Source organism: Physeter macrocephalus, chromosome 7 (genome assembly GCF_002837175.3).
Source record: "Physeter macrocephalus isolate SW-GA chromosome 7, ASM283717v5, whole genome shotgun sequence".
Lineage (NCBI taxonomy): Eukaryota > Metazoa > Chordata > Mammalia > Artiodactyla > Physeteridae > Physeter > Physeter macrocephalus.
In genome coordinates this window covers 91,962,202-91,978,085 of record NC_041220.1, presented here as the reverse complement: position 1 = coordinate 91,978,085, position 15,884 = coordinate 91,962,202, and the positions used below count along the sequence as shown (strand labels likewise).

At 45.0% G+C, this 15,884-nt stretch overlaps 1 protein-coding gene across 2 annotated transcripts in view; it reads left to right on the top strand.

Annotated features, from left to right (window-relative positions):
• SEL1L3 (SEL1L family member 3) overlaps positions 1 to 15,884 on the top strand; it is a 99,353-nt gene that overhangs the window by 47,704 nt on the left and 35,765 nt on the right. For both annotated transcript variants that reach the window (XM_024119451.3, XM_028492083.2), the window contains 3 exons: positions 4,222 to 4,433; positions 5,672 to 5,851; positions 13,990 to 14,109. In XM_024119451.3, coding sequence (XP_023975219.1) covers positions 4,222 to 4,433; positions 5,672 to 5,851; positions 13,990 to 14,109 — 512 coding nt within the window. The remainder of the gene's footprint in view (positions 1 to 4,221; positions 4,434 to 5,671; positions 5,852 to 13,989; positions 14,110 to 15,884) is intronic.

Here is a 15,884-nt window from a genome sequence, read left to right as displayed (position 1 = left end):
CATAAGGAATAAGTCTGCCTTTCTTCTCCCAAATTCTCCATCAGAGGCAACTCTGGTTCCTTCAGTAGGTGACTACCTTCTCATTTTCTGCTTTTTGCCTCTTTTAATGATGAGTGTGGGCTTCCCTGGTGGTGCAGTGGTTAAGAATCTGCCTGCCAATGCAGGGGACACAGGTTCGAGCCCTGGTCCGGGAAGATCCCACATGCGGCAGAGCAACTAAGCCCGTGCACCACAACTACTGAGGCTGTGTGCCACAACTACTGAAGCCTGTGAGCCTAGAGCCCGTGCTCCGCAACAAAAGAAGCCACCACAATGAGAAGCTTGCACACCACAATGAGGAGTAGCCACCACTCGCCGCAACTAGAGAAAATGCCCGCTCTCAGCAGCGAAAACCCAATGCAGCCAAAAATTAAAAAAACAAAAACCAAAAAAAACACCAATGATGAGCGCACAAATGGTGAACTTGTGGTATTGCTGGAAAAAGGAAAAAAGAGCAAAATAAACAACGCTGTGCTACTCGGGGAGATTAAGAGTTAATTAATGTGGTGGTGCCTTTGTTTCCTTAGCTTCTGGTGTAGGAAGAAAGAAAAATGGGAAAATGGCTCCTACTTCTATTTTGTTTGTTTGTTTTTCATTACTCCATTAATCTCCATAAATAAGGCATGTTTTTTAGTTATAGATCTACTAGAAAAAATGCATATGCTAAACCAGTTGGGTGAAATTAACAGTTTCATTAAATGGATTTTTAAATTGCCTGTTTTACAATATCACCAGTGACATCAGAGCTTTGATTTTGTGCCACATTTGGAATTCAAACTTTAAAGAATGTGCAAAACGAGCGGTTTTCCTTTAGAAGTATTATTATTTTACTATTATACTCACTAGTGCAGAAAATTGTCTAGATTCTTTTGCAGAGAAAATACTGATTGGTAATGTCTGGGGGAAGTTAAGAATTTTAATAGGTAAAAGAAATAATGAAGGTTTTTCAACCTGCCTCCGTTTCAGTCTGCAAAGTTTTTTTGTGTGTTTGCTAAGGATTTGAACTTTGTGAAGGATAGACCTCCTGATCCTTATTCTCCTGCAATCCCAGTTACCTGGGCAATCACAGTCATGATTTCTGGGATTCTGTGCCAGAGGTCAGCAGGGCAAGTGTTTCATTTGGACCTCCATTTGGCTTGGAGTCTCTTTTCTCCTCTGAGCCCCCAAAGTCCCTGTCTGTGGGTACTCAGGCAAAACTCATCATATTAGTTATTTTTTTAATGCCTGTTTTATTTTATGTTTTTTGTGAAATGGCTCTTTTTTTAAAATTAATTTTTATTGTAGTATAGTTGCTTTACAATGTTGTGTTAGCTTCTACTGCACAGCAAGATGAATCTGGCAGAGCAGGTAAGGCTGGAATGAATCGTTAACGAATTGTTAATGTTGCTTTGCTCAGAGTGTGCACAGAGGGGTATCGGAGATGAGTATGTATTTAAAAGTAAATATATGGGGCTTCCCTGGTGGCGCAGTGGTTGAGAGTCCGCCTGCCGATGCAGAGGACACGGGTTCGTGCCCCAGTCCGGGAAGATCCCACATGCCGCGGAGCAGCTGGGCCCGTGAGCCATGTTCGCTGAGCCTGTGCGTCCGGAGCCTGTGCTCCGCAACGGGAGAGGCCACAACAGTGAGAGGCCCGCGTACCACACACACACACACAAAAGTAAATATACGAATAAGTAGGAGTAGGATTTACTTTGTAACTCCATCTGAGTACTGCAGTACACACCAAATCTAGCGGAGAAGGTTCTTATCCTGTCTAATGGTCAGGTAGGATGGAATTTTTCTCTCAGCTATGCAAAGGGAGAATCCAAAAGGAGATCCCCGGACTCCTGGTGGAAAAGAGGGTTATTATTCAGATACATCCCAACAGATGAGCAGAGGAAAATGCTCGAGGATGTTCATTGCTGTGTTGCTGGTTATAGCAAAAGCAGTGGAAGCAACCCAAGAGTCTAAAAATAGAGAACCGGTTGGAAAGACGGCACTGCTATAGAATGCAATACTATTGAAACTTTAGGAAGAATGAGCTTCTGACTGCCGTGGACAGGTATTCGTGGTATCTGATTAATTTAAAAAAGAAAGTTGACAGATAAACAACAACGATTTACTGTCTAGCATAGGGAACTATACTCAATATCTTGTAATAACCTATAAAGGAAAAGAATCTGAAAAAGAATATGTATATATGAGTCATTTTGCTCTACACCTGAAACTAACACAGTATTGTAAATCAAATATCGTTTGATAAAAAATTACAGTCATAAGGGACAAAAAGTTGAGAGTCCAAACCTATAGGGGCTTTTTGGAAAGAAAGTGTATATGTATATAGGCAGATAGAGGTGTAATGAATTATTGTCTATGCCAAGGAAAAGTCTGGAAGTATTTACACCAAGCTTTCAACAGTTTATCTTCACTATTAAAGAAGGTTTGGGAGAGAGAGGTTTTCTGTTTTTGTTTTATACAAATCTGTATTATTTGATTATTTTTTTTTTTTTTTACAACAAACAGCTGTTTCTTTAGGGATTAAAAACAAAACAGAGGAGCAAACTCCATGTGTTTAGTTAAGGTGTTGTTTTTAGCACCTACCTGTTGGGATGGAGAGTAAATAAAAACAAATCCAAGCTTCTGCCTCTCAGAAACCTGGAGAGGGCGGAGGTGAGGGGTTCCAGGAGCCAGGAGATGGGACTGCCTTAGCGCTGGGTGAGGGGGTAGGTGGGCTCCTTTTCCACAGCTCAGCAAGTGAAGGCATGTGTCCCCCTACCAGGGGCAGCCAGCCTGCCTGTGTGCCCAAAGGGATAAGCGTTAGCTCATAATCAATGGTTTGGGTTTCACAATTTCATCCGTGGATCCCACTGGCTTCTTTGTTGATGCCTTGGAAGAGGCATCAACCTCTGCCGAGGAATCGCCCTTAAATCCAATCTCAAATCCTCTCATTGAGAGTTTTCCCGCATTGGAAACTCATCTCTGTTCATTCCTTGATGGAGCGCTGATAGAGTGAGTCTCTTGTTGCCTCCTGGAAGTTGTTAGTAACATTTTAATTTGGGATGGAATGAAGAAAATCAAAGAAAAATGTTGGGTATAATTCTTAGGGGGAGAAAATTTTAGTTTTAAATAAATTGACCACATTTCTTTAAATGGAAATTGTACCTATGCAATCCTATATAGCTGTCTGTAACATAGCATCTAGTAGATGCACAGAATAGAATTGTAAACGTTCATTGGCTGAATTAATAAAACGAGAGATGAATAATATAGACGGACTTTAAAAGACTGTAACAGATTATAGGGCCATATAACTTGCCCATTTGGACTTAATAGTTTAACAATTTATGGGAGAATTAGGTAAAAGGAAGTATCATAGCTTAAAGCAGTTGCGTAAAGAGGTCTCTACCCGTGGTGGCAAGGTACCTATTAAGACAACTGGTTGCCCATTAATCAGGAGGTAGGTGAAGCAGAGTGACTAGGCATCTTGCTTTTGTGACCTGCCAGGCTGGATTCTAAGCTTGGCTCAGCCATTTGCCAGCTTTGGTAACTTTGGACAAGTTAGTCGACTTCTCCAGGCTTCAGTCTCATCTGAAAAATGAGGACGCTAATAATAGTACTTATCTCTTAAAATTTGTTTGGATTACATGACATAATTTGCATAAGACACTCAACCCAGTATTGGGCATTTTACAGGCCCTCAATAAAAGTTGACTCATTCTTTTTATTGTATTTAGAAACCCAAAAGGAAAACCGGAAGCAAAAGATGATAAGAAAGCATCTCAAAATAAGGTTCTTTGCTCCAACTTTTTACAGCAGCACCTAGGAACTATTTCTGAGATAAAACACACCCTCCTTCAGAGTCTTAGAGGGAAAAAAAAATATCTCTGGCAGTTACGGTGGTCCTGACTTGGTGGTGAGTTACACTGAGTAAATTACTCGCTTGAGGCGCTCTCTCAGCTATAGAAGGCACATCCTTTTCTCCAGGATACTAGGCTGTCATTTAGTGCCAAAGGAAAAGCTGTTTACAGAATGACACCCTGGCATCCCCAACGGGTTTGATTTACCTCCCCAGAAGCTGGTATATATCAAGTCACTGCAGGACCAACCATATTAATAACTCAGGTGATTTAGTTGGCTGTTCCCACTTATTTTGTCGACCCCATGGTAGTTAATTGTGTGTTCTGTGAATTGTGTTATTTACAGTGCCGAGGAACCAAAGTGAATCCGTATTAGAAATTGGCGGGTGGATATTCGAGAAGGCTGTAAAGAGACTTTCCATCGTTGATGGTCTTCACCAGATTAGCTCTGTCGTCCCCTTTCTGATGGATGCCAGCTGCTGTGGATACCATAAAGCATCCTACTACCTCGCAGTCTTTTATGAAACTGGATTAAATGTACCTCGGGATCAGCTGCAGGTAGAGTATTTCACAGTCTCCAGGAACATCAGTTACCTGCCTTATATTTGCAGAGTAGGGCTCTCATGCCCCGGTCGGAACTGGACATGTTCATTTTCCCTGGGGTCCTTTAAAAACTTTACACTCGAGAAAAACAGCCTAAGGCTGTGTTAAATACAGGATCTCCCGCTGTCAGTGAGTGAAAAAGGGCACTTTATCCATTTCTAGACACAGCATGGGGATATGATTGGTATACCGTCTAAGGAATAGTTTGGGCAAGGCTTACCAGAATCCCAGTCATTCAAAAACAAGTGTCTCTCACCCAATTCTTGTAACTATTCTGGCTGTGGGTCCAGCATCCCATATGACTTTTTAGCTAAGTGAAATCATTTGGACCTCTAAGCAAAGTATTGTCACATCCAGCCTCCTGTCATTAAAATAAATGTCATACTAGAGGGTTTTGTGGTATTGAATCCAAATTTATTATGCAACTTGCCTAACATTTGGAATCGCATTTTTATAAGTGCTGCTAAATGATCCCTGATCACTTTTAGTTTTTGTTGGTGCACATGGGTTGTTCATCCTGGATTTGAAGAGACTCAGACTGTTTAGACCTTCCCAGGTGGCTCTGTGTTCCTTTCACTTGACTTCTTTGTGTGTGTCTCTGGCTGTAGAAGCTCAGGATTGATGGCATGCTTTCCCACGTCCCTGAGGCAGTCCCCACCAAGGTGGAATAGGGTAGAAGATTCTAGCCCCGTCTCTGTCACAAAATGGCTGGTTGACCAAGGACATATGACTTCAACTTTCTGAGCCTCTGTTTCCTCAACTCTGAAATGAGATGGTTGGACCAGTCGATCTCTAAAGACCCTTTCCAACACTAACGTTCTGAGAGTGTGAGGTTGGGACGTGTCCCACTATTCATATCATCTGACCATAGGTGACGTAGCTGAAGTGGACCAAGATCCTTAGAACAGTTGTCAGATACACAAAGAGATGCTGTGAGATAAGTCAGGGGAGGACTCCCAATCTTCACTGAGAAAAGGACAAAGGAATTTTCAGCTGTTAGACATTGAGAAGGACAGACAGCCATTAGAAAGCTCTTGTGTCTTCTTTTCTAACGTTTTAAAAAAAGGCATGTTAACTTGTTCATGGCATGACTAGGCTCATATGTAGAGGTGAGGCCAGATGACCTTTCTATGCTTAGGATTTTATGACCCTTTTCTATAATCTTGTGAACACTGTCCATTTCTTTTTAACAGGGCATGTTGTATAGTTTGGTTGGAGGCCAGGGCAGTGAGAGGCTGTCTTCGATGAACCTTGGGTACAAACACTACCAGGGTATTGATCACTACCCCCTGGACTGGGAGTTGTCCTATGCCTACTACAGCAACATTGCCACCAAGACACCCCTTGACCAGCACACGCTACAAGGAGATCAGGTACGAGAGAGAAGTGGGTGGAAACGGTTATGGCCCTGCTTACTAGAGCTTCCTGAACAGTTTTATTAAGTGTCTGCACCTGTGGCTGGTTTATTCGCTGGCCTTTAGAGTACAGGCCTAATCCAATGGAGAGAAAAGCTTTCTTGCATTCTCCAATTCGTATTTCCTCAGTGTGTTCTCAGGCTGAATGCAAGGACCATCCTACATCTATGCGTGAAAAGCGTGAAAAACTTTTCATGAGTGAGAGGACCGGTATGGGGAGGGTAGATAACGGCCCTGGACAGATTTTGATTTTGAAAAAAATGTGTACCAGAAACATAGGCATTTTGTCTTTGTTCCCAAACCATGTGAAAGTGGTCGGGTCTGGAGATGTTAGTCAAATTAAGTGAGGGCAGTAAGCCAAGGGCTCCTCGATACGTCACAAGCCAGCGAGGTCTACATAATGAAGAAGTTCCATCCCTAGCTGTGTTCCCTCTGCTGGACACCTTGAGAAGCGTCTGCCCATCACATGAGCCTCAGTGCTCACAAGTGATGGACAGCAGGCGATGTTTGAAGACCTGCCCCGTCCTGGATTAAGGACTGGATGAAGGGTACTAACTCCAGCCCCTAATTTTGCAGGTTCCCACGTCTTACTGACTCATTAGGCAAAGAAATCAGTGGTTCACACCTGCCCAAAAAACATGTTACATTGGACCAACTGATGGTTTGTTTGGGGGACCATGAATAAAAGGGTGTATAAAGGTGATAGTGTAAGAATAAAAAGAAAGCTGCCTTTAGATGATGTAGATTTGCATCCAGCAGGAGTAAATTATGAAGTGGTTGGCTTCTTGGCATGTATTTTTCTGTATCTCTTTCTTCAGAATGGTTTTAAGATGTTTTGATGGTCACAGCCCTTGAGGTAGTTAAGTGCAAGCAGTCTGTACCAGGAGATGGCAATTTTTTTATGCAAAAGACCAGATAGTAAATATTTCAGGCTCTGCTTTTACGGTCACTATTGCAACTACTCAACTCTGCCAAAGACAATATATAAACCAATGGGGTGCCTGGGTTTGTGCAGCCATAGACAGGAGGTTGCTGCATGGTCAGATTCGGCCCTGGTTTAGGCCATAAACCCTTAATTTTCCCCCTTATGCTTGGTGAGTCTGGATTGATAGCAGGATTGTGGAATCTTAGGCAGAGCAGCTAACTGGGAACCAGGCCGTTCACTCTTCCCTGTGCTGCTCCTGTATAGCACTCAGAAACCCCCAGTGGAGGAAACTTGTGCTTTGATCATTGGAAATGAATGGTTTCTGGAAAAGAAATCTACAGTGGCCACTGTACAGTTATGAAATAAATGACTCAAAGATACATATTGTCAGTGAACATTAAACATGAATCCAGCTATAAGATGCCCAAAGGCTGTCTATATAGACATTCTAATTCTTTTAGAAAATAATGATTTCTTCTGAATAAACTTACACACTCTTATCATTGTCACCTGTATTCTCTCAGCGTATATAGGCTATGTGCAAAATCTGACCTCAGTTTGACAGGAATTTGTTTATGAATTGATAAAGATTTTTTTAAAAAGCATTCTTCTGAAAACACATTCATACAAAATCAAGCCACAAAATAATATTGCCATTGTTCTGCTAAGCCTGAATGTGTTAACAAAGCCCTGTATGTATATATTATCCTTTTCGGAATTCTAATTCAGCATAATTTAGCAAGGGGAGATGGTATGTTGCTAACAAGCTCCTTTTCTTTGGAAGATTTGGCCCATGAAGTGTTATGATTATGAAAGAAAATGTTTAATTGGTCAGAACCAGAGAAGATGAATAGAGAAGATCCATCTTGCAGCTGGAAAGTCGTGTGATTAAGAATCATAGATAGGAATTATACAGTTAGAAGAGTTGTATCCTAGCTCATTTTCTTAAGAATGTGTAATTAATGGTTTCTTGAGAATTTAAGCAGGTGTCATACATTGCTTTAAATGTCCTTTTGTTGAGAGATCTATTAATTCACCAGCAGCACATAACAAATGAGGAGATATGGAAAGCCAGACCCCTAATTAACAAACCCAGGATCCGTCAGTAAATTCTTTCTTGATTCTTGTTTCATTTTCTCTTTCATGTAACTCGTGGTTCCCGTCAACTTCATCTTCTTTATTCATAATCTTGCTTCATGTCACTTCTTTATGATTTAGGGGGACTCTGCTTCAGGTTAAAGAGAAAGAAGATGGTAGGGTTTTTTTAAATTTGGGGTTTGTTTCTGTGGCTTAATCACAAACGGATTCCTTTCATTCTCTTCACACCTCAGAATTTGCTCTTCTGAAAGGTTTGGTCCTCAGCCTTCTCTGTCTACACCTTCTAGAGGGCAGGGGGTCTATCAACATCCCTGGTTTCCACTGCCCTCCCCATACGGACGACATGCACTTCTTATTCTCAGGCTGAGGTCTTTCTTAAGACCCCCATCTGCAATCGTAACCTACCACGAAGGGAACACACCACCTCCTCCTCTCTATTCCCCACAGACACCTCAACCGATGGCACCGTCGTCCATGCCAGCAACGGGGGAGTCACCTTTGATCCCCCCATCATCCTACCAGTCCTAATCCACAACAGTGTTACATGCAGCTCTCCTTCATCATCTCTCCCCTGAGTGACTCTGACAGCCTCCTGTTCTACTCTGAGTTATGGAATGAATTGACCCCTAAATTTGTATGTTGCAGCCCTCACCCCCAGTGCCTCAGAGTGGGACACTGCATTTGGAGCTAGGACTTTTGAAGAGAGGATTAAGTTAAATGGAGTCATTAGTGGCCCTACTCCAGTGTGACTGGTGTTCTTACAAGAAGAGGAGATTGGGACGTAGAGGAAACAGGGGGACAGCCATGTGAGGACACGAGCTAAGGAGAGGGGCCTCAGAAGAAACTAAACCTGCCAGCATCTTGATCTTGGACTTCCAGCCTCCAGAAGCGTGAGAAAATTAATTTCTGTGGTTTAAGCCACGCAGTCCGTGGCGTTTTGTTACGGCAGTCCTGGAAAATGAATTCACCTCCTAACTGGCTTTTCTGTTGCCAGTCTTGTCCCTTCCCATTTTCTTCCCATGGAGGCCAAAGAGGGCTGTCAACAGTGGAGGTTCTCAACCTGACTGCACATCAGAATCACGTGGGGACTCAGAGAATACCTCTGCACAGGCTCCACCCCACAGTCTTATTGAAGTGACAGAGGGAGGGTCCAGGCATATAATAGGTGTATATATGTCTATGGGCACGTGTATATTTAAATAGCTCCTCAGATGGGCGTAATGTGCAGTCAGCGTTGAGAAGTACTGACCCGGAAGCACTAAGTCCAGCTCGTCACTTGGCATAGGAGATGTTCCTTGATCTGGTTTCTCTCTGCTTCCCCAACCTCAGCTCTCAGCGATTCCATGTTTGGCCTGCCCACCCTGGCAATGCCAAGCTTTTGGTCACACCATGCTGTCCACAATTCCTGGCCCTGCTCAATCTCCTCTGCCTGGTTTGCTTTCTCCACTCCCACCCCCCTTTTCCTGCCTCCTGACCACCCCCCACTCCTACTAGGATGCTGGGCTCAGACACCACCACCTCCTTGGATCTTCCCTTTGCTGCGAGGCCATGGCACCCGGGCACATCCCCGCCATTGCTCTAGGACGGGTGCTGTGTACAGGTCTCGGAGCCAGCTCTCCCAGTAGACTGTGAGCTCCCCGAGACAGCCACCTTGTCTGTTCACGTCGGTGACCCCAGTGCCCAGCCCTGTGCTTCACATGTAGTTGGCATTCACTGTTTACTGATGGGATGGTGGACAGCATGAGAGTGCCGAGTATCCAGTGATGAACACAAAGCGATCACGTCTCATTGATTCTCCGGTGCTTTTTTTTTCCTCTCTTTATTTATTTTTTCTTTTTCGGTACGCGGGCCTCTCAGTGTTGTGGCCTCTCCCGTTGCAGAGCACAGGCTCCGGACGCGCAGGTTCAGCGGGCTCACGGGCCCAGCCGCTCCGCGGCATGTGGGATCTTCCCGGACCGGGGCACGAACCCGCGTCCCCTGCATCGACAGGCAGACTGTCAACCACTGCGCCATCAGAGAAGCCCCTCCGGTGCTTTTTGATGCAACCAGTGTTCATTGTTGATGGCAAGCACCCAGGCACTTGGCTTTCAACTCTGCCCCTCTTGCATTCAGCACCACCTCTGTATGAGGAGCCCCCCGTTTGGGGAATCTTGGGTGCTTGCTTCCCTGTCTCTCCATCATTACACCTGATATTCTTCCATTCTTACTTTAAAATCCCTAAAATGTTAAATTTCAACAAAGAAAACTTACACCCCCCATTAGGAGCCAAATATTATAGCTGATTTTAAACACCCTAAGAGGCAGGTTCCTCATGGTGGTGTCTACAGGCCCTGAAGGAAGTAGTGGTTTAAGTGTAGGCTCTGAAATTGCCCTGCTCCTGAGTTCCCAGGAGCACCGGCTGGAGCGTTATAGTTCACGACTTCAGAGAATGCAGATGCTCCAGAAAATGGGGGGCTGCTGAGAGCCTTTTCTCTCCAAGTCCAAATTCCACCACATCCTTCGCCCTCCTTACTCCCTCCCTGCTCTGCTGTCTGTCCTGCCTTTCCTGTGATTGATTGCGGACAGCTGATATGATGTGAACACTGCCCTTGCAGCCTATAGGCTGAGCGGAGAGAAAGGAGGTAAAGCGCATGAAGAGTCAGTGTCTGTAGGACAGTGTGATGCCTTCTCTGACACTGGGTCCAGGGGCATCTGAGGTCTGTAGAGTCTCTGGACATTGGACCTCCTCTAACCTGGTCAGCCAGTTTTAACCCTACGGTATAGGCTATGAACTGCTCATTCTAGAGACGTTGATTTTGCAACACAGCAACAAAAACAATCCACCTCCCCGGGAAGGCACAGAAGATTCTAGAACTAGTCAGTCTGGGACTCTGAGTCCCTGTCAGCTTCTCCCCAGCTCTGCCCCCCACCGTGGTCCCCACCGTTCCTTCTCCACACCAAAGCTTCTTCTGGGATTGGTCACTTTCCCATCTGAGGCATCATTCCCTGGTCTCAAAATGTTTGATGATGAACAACTCAACACCGCTCCCTTTTAGGGGTTGTTCCTTCATCAGATGTCTTTGTGGATGGCTGGCTTTCACGGAAGGCCTTGGACGTGTGGCTCTGACTGGTGCTGGATGCCACTCTGGGGACCCTAGAGCTGTGAAGACACAACCACCGGCCCAGGTGTGGCAGGCAGCTGTGGTGTGGCTCCAGGGCCAGTTTGCCTGGTTCAGGTCCCAGGTCTGCATTCACCGGGTGTAAAATCTTGGATAATCCCACTCACTTTTCTGTCTCTGCACAGCTTTTTCACCTGTAAACACTGCCATGACTGTCTGCACCTCACATAGTTTATAGCGTGCATAAATTAATCATGTGATGTGTGTTGAGTGGACCTCAGCACACAATGTGGATGCTCTCAAATGTTTCCAGCCCCAGCACTCCCTCCTCACATCTGTCCCTTCCATCTTCAAAAGCACCGAATTCTCTTAGATAGATTCCCCAATGTAAGCCTTTGAGCTGTACAAAACTGCACATACCAATAGGAGGGCTAACATTCTAAACTACTATCAGCTCTTTACATGATAGAATGAACTAAAGACCTAAAAAATGATGAGTTACCATTCCTGAGAGCTTCCCATATGCCAGATACTCTGCTAAGTCTTCACAAACAGTCTCATTTAATCCTCATGCAACTCTATGAGGTCAGAACAAGTATTGTTCCCATTATACAGATGGGGCAACTGAGACTCAGGGAAGCCAAAGAACTTGCCCAAAGTCACACAGCAAATGAGCAGTGGAGCCTAGATTTGAACCTGGATGTTACTAACTCTTCACACTAGAAAAAATAATGGCTAATAGGTGGAGTGCTTTTGATGTAACAGATACCACTCTAAGCTTCATCTTTATGGATATAGAAACTGAGGCTCAAATAAATAAAGTCAGTGGCCCAAGGCCCACAGGTAGTTAGTGGTGAGTTAGAATTCATGTCCACTGGGTCTGATGCGAAAAGTTGTGCTCTTAATGGCCCTGCCCTACTGCAAAGCTCAATGGTACTACCCTGGGAAGCAGGAAGGGGCTGGGTCAGGAGACTGTGATATAAAAGACAAAAGAGTTCCTTCTTCAGCGTGATGCATGGTTGCCCAGGTCCCCGGCAAACGTGGCCTTTGCCAAGACCCCTCTCACGACACTGTTAGATGGAGTTCATTATGTATAAGGGGAGACAATGAAACAGCCCCCATCTGATTCTCCCAGATGCATGAGTCATTCACAGGGTGGTGCAGCTAGGTGAGGACTATGGGCCCCACAGCCAGCCAGCCTGGGTTTGATTCCAAAGTTTGAAGAACGTAGGTAAGTTACTTAACCTTTCTGGGCCTCAGTTTCCACATCTGTGAAATGGGGATATTGATGGTGACTGTCTTGTAAGGTTGCAAAGATTCAGTGGGTCATTCTGGGCCAAGTAATTGGTCGCCGCACACAGTTCTTGCTGGTGATTATGATATTACCACTGCCAGAGAGTAGCAGCAACACCTAAGAGTATAAATCCTTGCAGGATAGAAACTCTGGCTTCATGTGTTCTGTGTTTCATTCAAGTCCCATGACAAAGTTAAGGAGGAAGAAACAAAATAAGGAAAAGTAGGAAATTAACCCCAAATCAAAACACCCCAAACTCTCAAGTTGAACGAAAAATTTCTAGCTGAGAATTCTATTGTTCTAGCAGCCTGAGCTTCAGCCCAGGATTCCAGGGCCTTCCCGCTAGAGGGCGACATCATGGGGGAGCCCATCAGAGCCTGTCTTTGGAGTCAGACCAACCTGGCTTCCAGGACTAGCTCTACAGTGTGACCTTGAGTTCATGGTTTCACCTTCTGAGCTTCAGTTTCTTTACATATAAATTGAGGACACTGATATTTGGGCCACAGCCCTGCTGTGAGGATTAAATGAGAAAAACATTTGTTAAACACCCTGCACATACTTGGTTTCAGTCAAAGGTGGTGGGCATCGTTATTCCAATTGTTGCCGTTTGCTGGGAGGCGTCTCAAGGTTAGACATCCAGCAGGAATTGATACCACTGGGTTCCTAGCTCTGTCCCCAAGGCTGCCCCCTATTGCCCCTGAGAGGGACCTTTGGCTCCACATGGCCGCAGCTGGGTGACCCTCTCAGGAATGGGCTACAGGCTAGTGCTTGTGAATCTAAGTCATTTTCTTCACTGACAAACAGAAAGGGTCAGAAGAGAAATCAGGCCTGACTCCTTGTTCTCTAAGGCTTCTTCCCAAACGCATCCAGATCCGATTTTTTCACCATCTGCTTGTGGCCTTGAAGCCCTTCCCAGGCACTCCTGGTACTGATAGATAGCGTTCATCACGTATAAGGGGAGACTGTCAAACAACAAGGCCATTTTTTGGATAAACAGCCAAAATTTATACATAAAAATGAGTCTTATTTTCTTCAGAGGAGGCAGATACCTGGGAGGCTGTGTGCAAATTCAAAACATTTTGTGAACTTTCCCTTGGGTTCCTCTTTAGAGCCTCTGGCACATTCTTGCTCACATCCGCAGAGTTAATATGCCCTCTTCTTTTCAGTGTAGGTTTCATTTTGAAATAGCCGAAAGATATCGGAGGCTGAGCCTGCTAAATAAAAAGGGTTGAGTCATGCAGGATAATGACACTTTGGAATAAAAAAATAATAAGGTTATACTTAGAAAATATTGATTTACTTGTTTTGACGCCGTGTAATCTGGCTCTGCAATCAGCAGCACAGAGGTGGACTTCTGAACTAGCTTGAGCGATGGAAGAGGAAGTGGAATAAATTTTGTCCTCCCAAGGAAAACACTTTGATAGGAACAAAAATACCCATTTAGATATAGGACATGTGATCCATTCGTTTAAAAAAGGATTTGATCTCATGGCTCTGTGGACACACCTCATATTTCAATTATTCATATAGTTTTTACTTGAGCAGTTGCTGCTTTAAGAATGATGTCATGTCTTTTGCGTGCCCATATCATTTGGATATTTTCATTCTCCCTTCTTCTCCCCTCCTTTCCTCCCTCCTTCCCTTCCTTCCCTCCTTCTTTTCTTCCTTCCTTCCCTTTTAGGCATACGTTGAGACAATTAGACTAAAAGATGATGAAATTCTCAAGGTACAAACCAAAGAAGATGGAGACGTCTTCATGTGGCTGAAGCATGAAGCTACTCGAGGCAATGCGGCAGCTCAGGTAAAAACGCGTTCCACGGTTTTGGAAAGTCTCTCAGCCACGACAGACCAGGTTACACCGTGATAATAAAGTATCCCAAACCTAGTGGCTTAACACAACACCAGTGTATCGTTGTTCTCTGTTGTTCTCACTACATGTCCAATGGGGGTGGCATGGGCTGTGCTTTCATAGACCCCTAGGAGCCCAAGCTAACAGAGGCTTCACCAAAACATGCTTCCAAAGCCATTGCTGCAGGATGACGCCACGACACATCACAGGCTGAGTCTTAACGCTTCTGCTCAGAAGGGGCACGAGTCATTTCTCACATTTCATCGGCCGAAGGAAGTCAGCTGGTCACTCTTGACCTGAGTGAGCCGGAAATGTAGTCCAACCGGACCCAGAGGAGAGAGAACCACGATATTTATGATCAGCCCTAAGACTACCATCAGACATTTTAGTGAATCAGAGAGAAATAAATAGAAGCATCTTGGAGTGCAGGAGAGATTAGGTGGGCATCGAGAAGAAGGCCACAAAATCAGCCAGGAGAATAATAGAAAATCTGTGTTGCATGTAAGACCAAAAGGATCGACCTTGTCTCTTGAACATGTTTTGTCTTTTGGATAGACCTATAAGCGGTACAAGAAAGGGCAGAGGGCTGGGAGGACCACCCCCCCCATCTGACTTCTTGCCCTGATTTCACTATGAAGAAAAGTCCTCATGGGAGCCAGCTAAGGCTGATTACACTGGAGGAAGGAAACCTCCTTCCCTAAGGATGGATTTAGCTTTTGCTTTGAATTCCCAGTGAGCACAGTGTCAGGAAGAGCCTCTGCTCTGGGTCTGCTAAGCAGGCAGAAGACCAGAGATGGGAAAGAGAAAGAAAACCAAAGAACTCATTGACAAACCAGCACTTCAGAGACCCTGTAGTAACGGGTCTCCCACCCCTCCTTAGAGGTCTTCCTAGCATCTCAGAAGATGCTTTCCTGGAAGTTATAAGGTTTTCTTTTGGGGGGTGGAGGATGGAAGAGAAGGAGATGAGAGGAGAAGTAGAAAGAAGGAAAGAAAATCAAGGCCCACAAGGGGCCAGAATGATAACAAATGTTGCCTGTGGCTCCGTCTTGGGCTCGGTCCCAGCCTGCAGTCTTTCTAGTTCAGGAAGGAATTCCAGTGCATAGTTCAGGAAATGCTGCTGTCAGATTTCATGGGTGCTCCAGAGCTTGCGTGAACATTCCTAACAAAGACACTTCTTCCCTCCTTCATTCAGCAAATCTTTGTTGCGTTGCTTCTATGAGTTTCTGTTGAGTTCTGCTGGGTGGGAGCTGGGGGTACAGGGCAGACAAATAACGTTTTGAGATCCCTACCACCAAAGACCCCCAGCCTCGATTGAGTCTAATGGTGGAGCCAGCCATGTAGACAGATGCTGGGATAGTGCTATAGGGAGATGCCCTGATATGGATGTGCACAGGCCTCCATGCTGTTCATTGGGCCAAGAGGACGCACAGTACCTCCCAAGGAGAGGGCATTTCACGAGAGGAGACAGTGTGGTTGTTGATCCATCAGCTCTGGCCTGGGTGCAACAGATTCCTTCACATATGCACACACACACACACACACACACACCACCCACATACACACACACACCCAACTCACATACACCCCCCCACACACCCCACACATACACACACACCCCACACACATACACACCCCCCACACATACACACACCCCACACACATATACACACCCCACTCACACTGCCCCCCACACACCCCACACACATACACACACACACACCCCACAC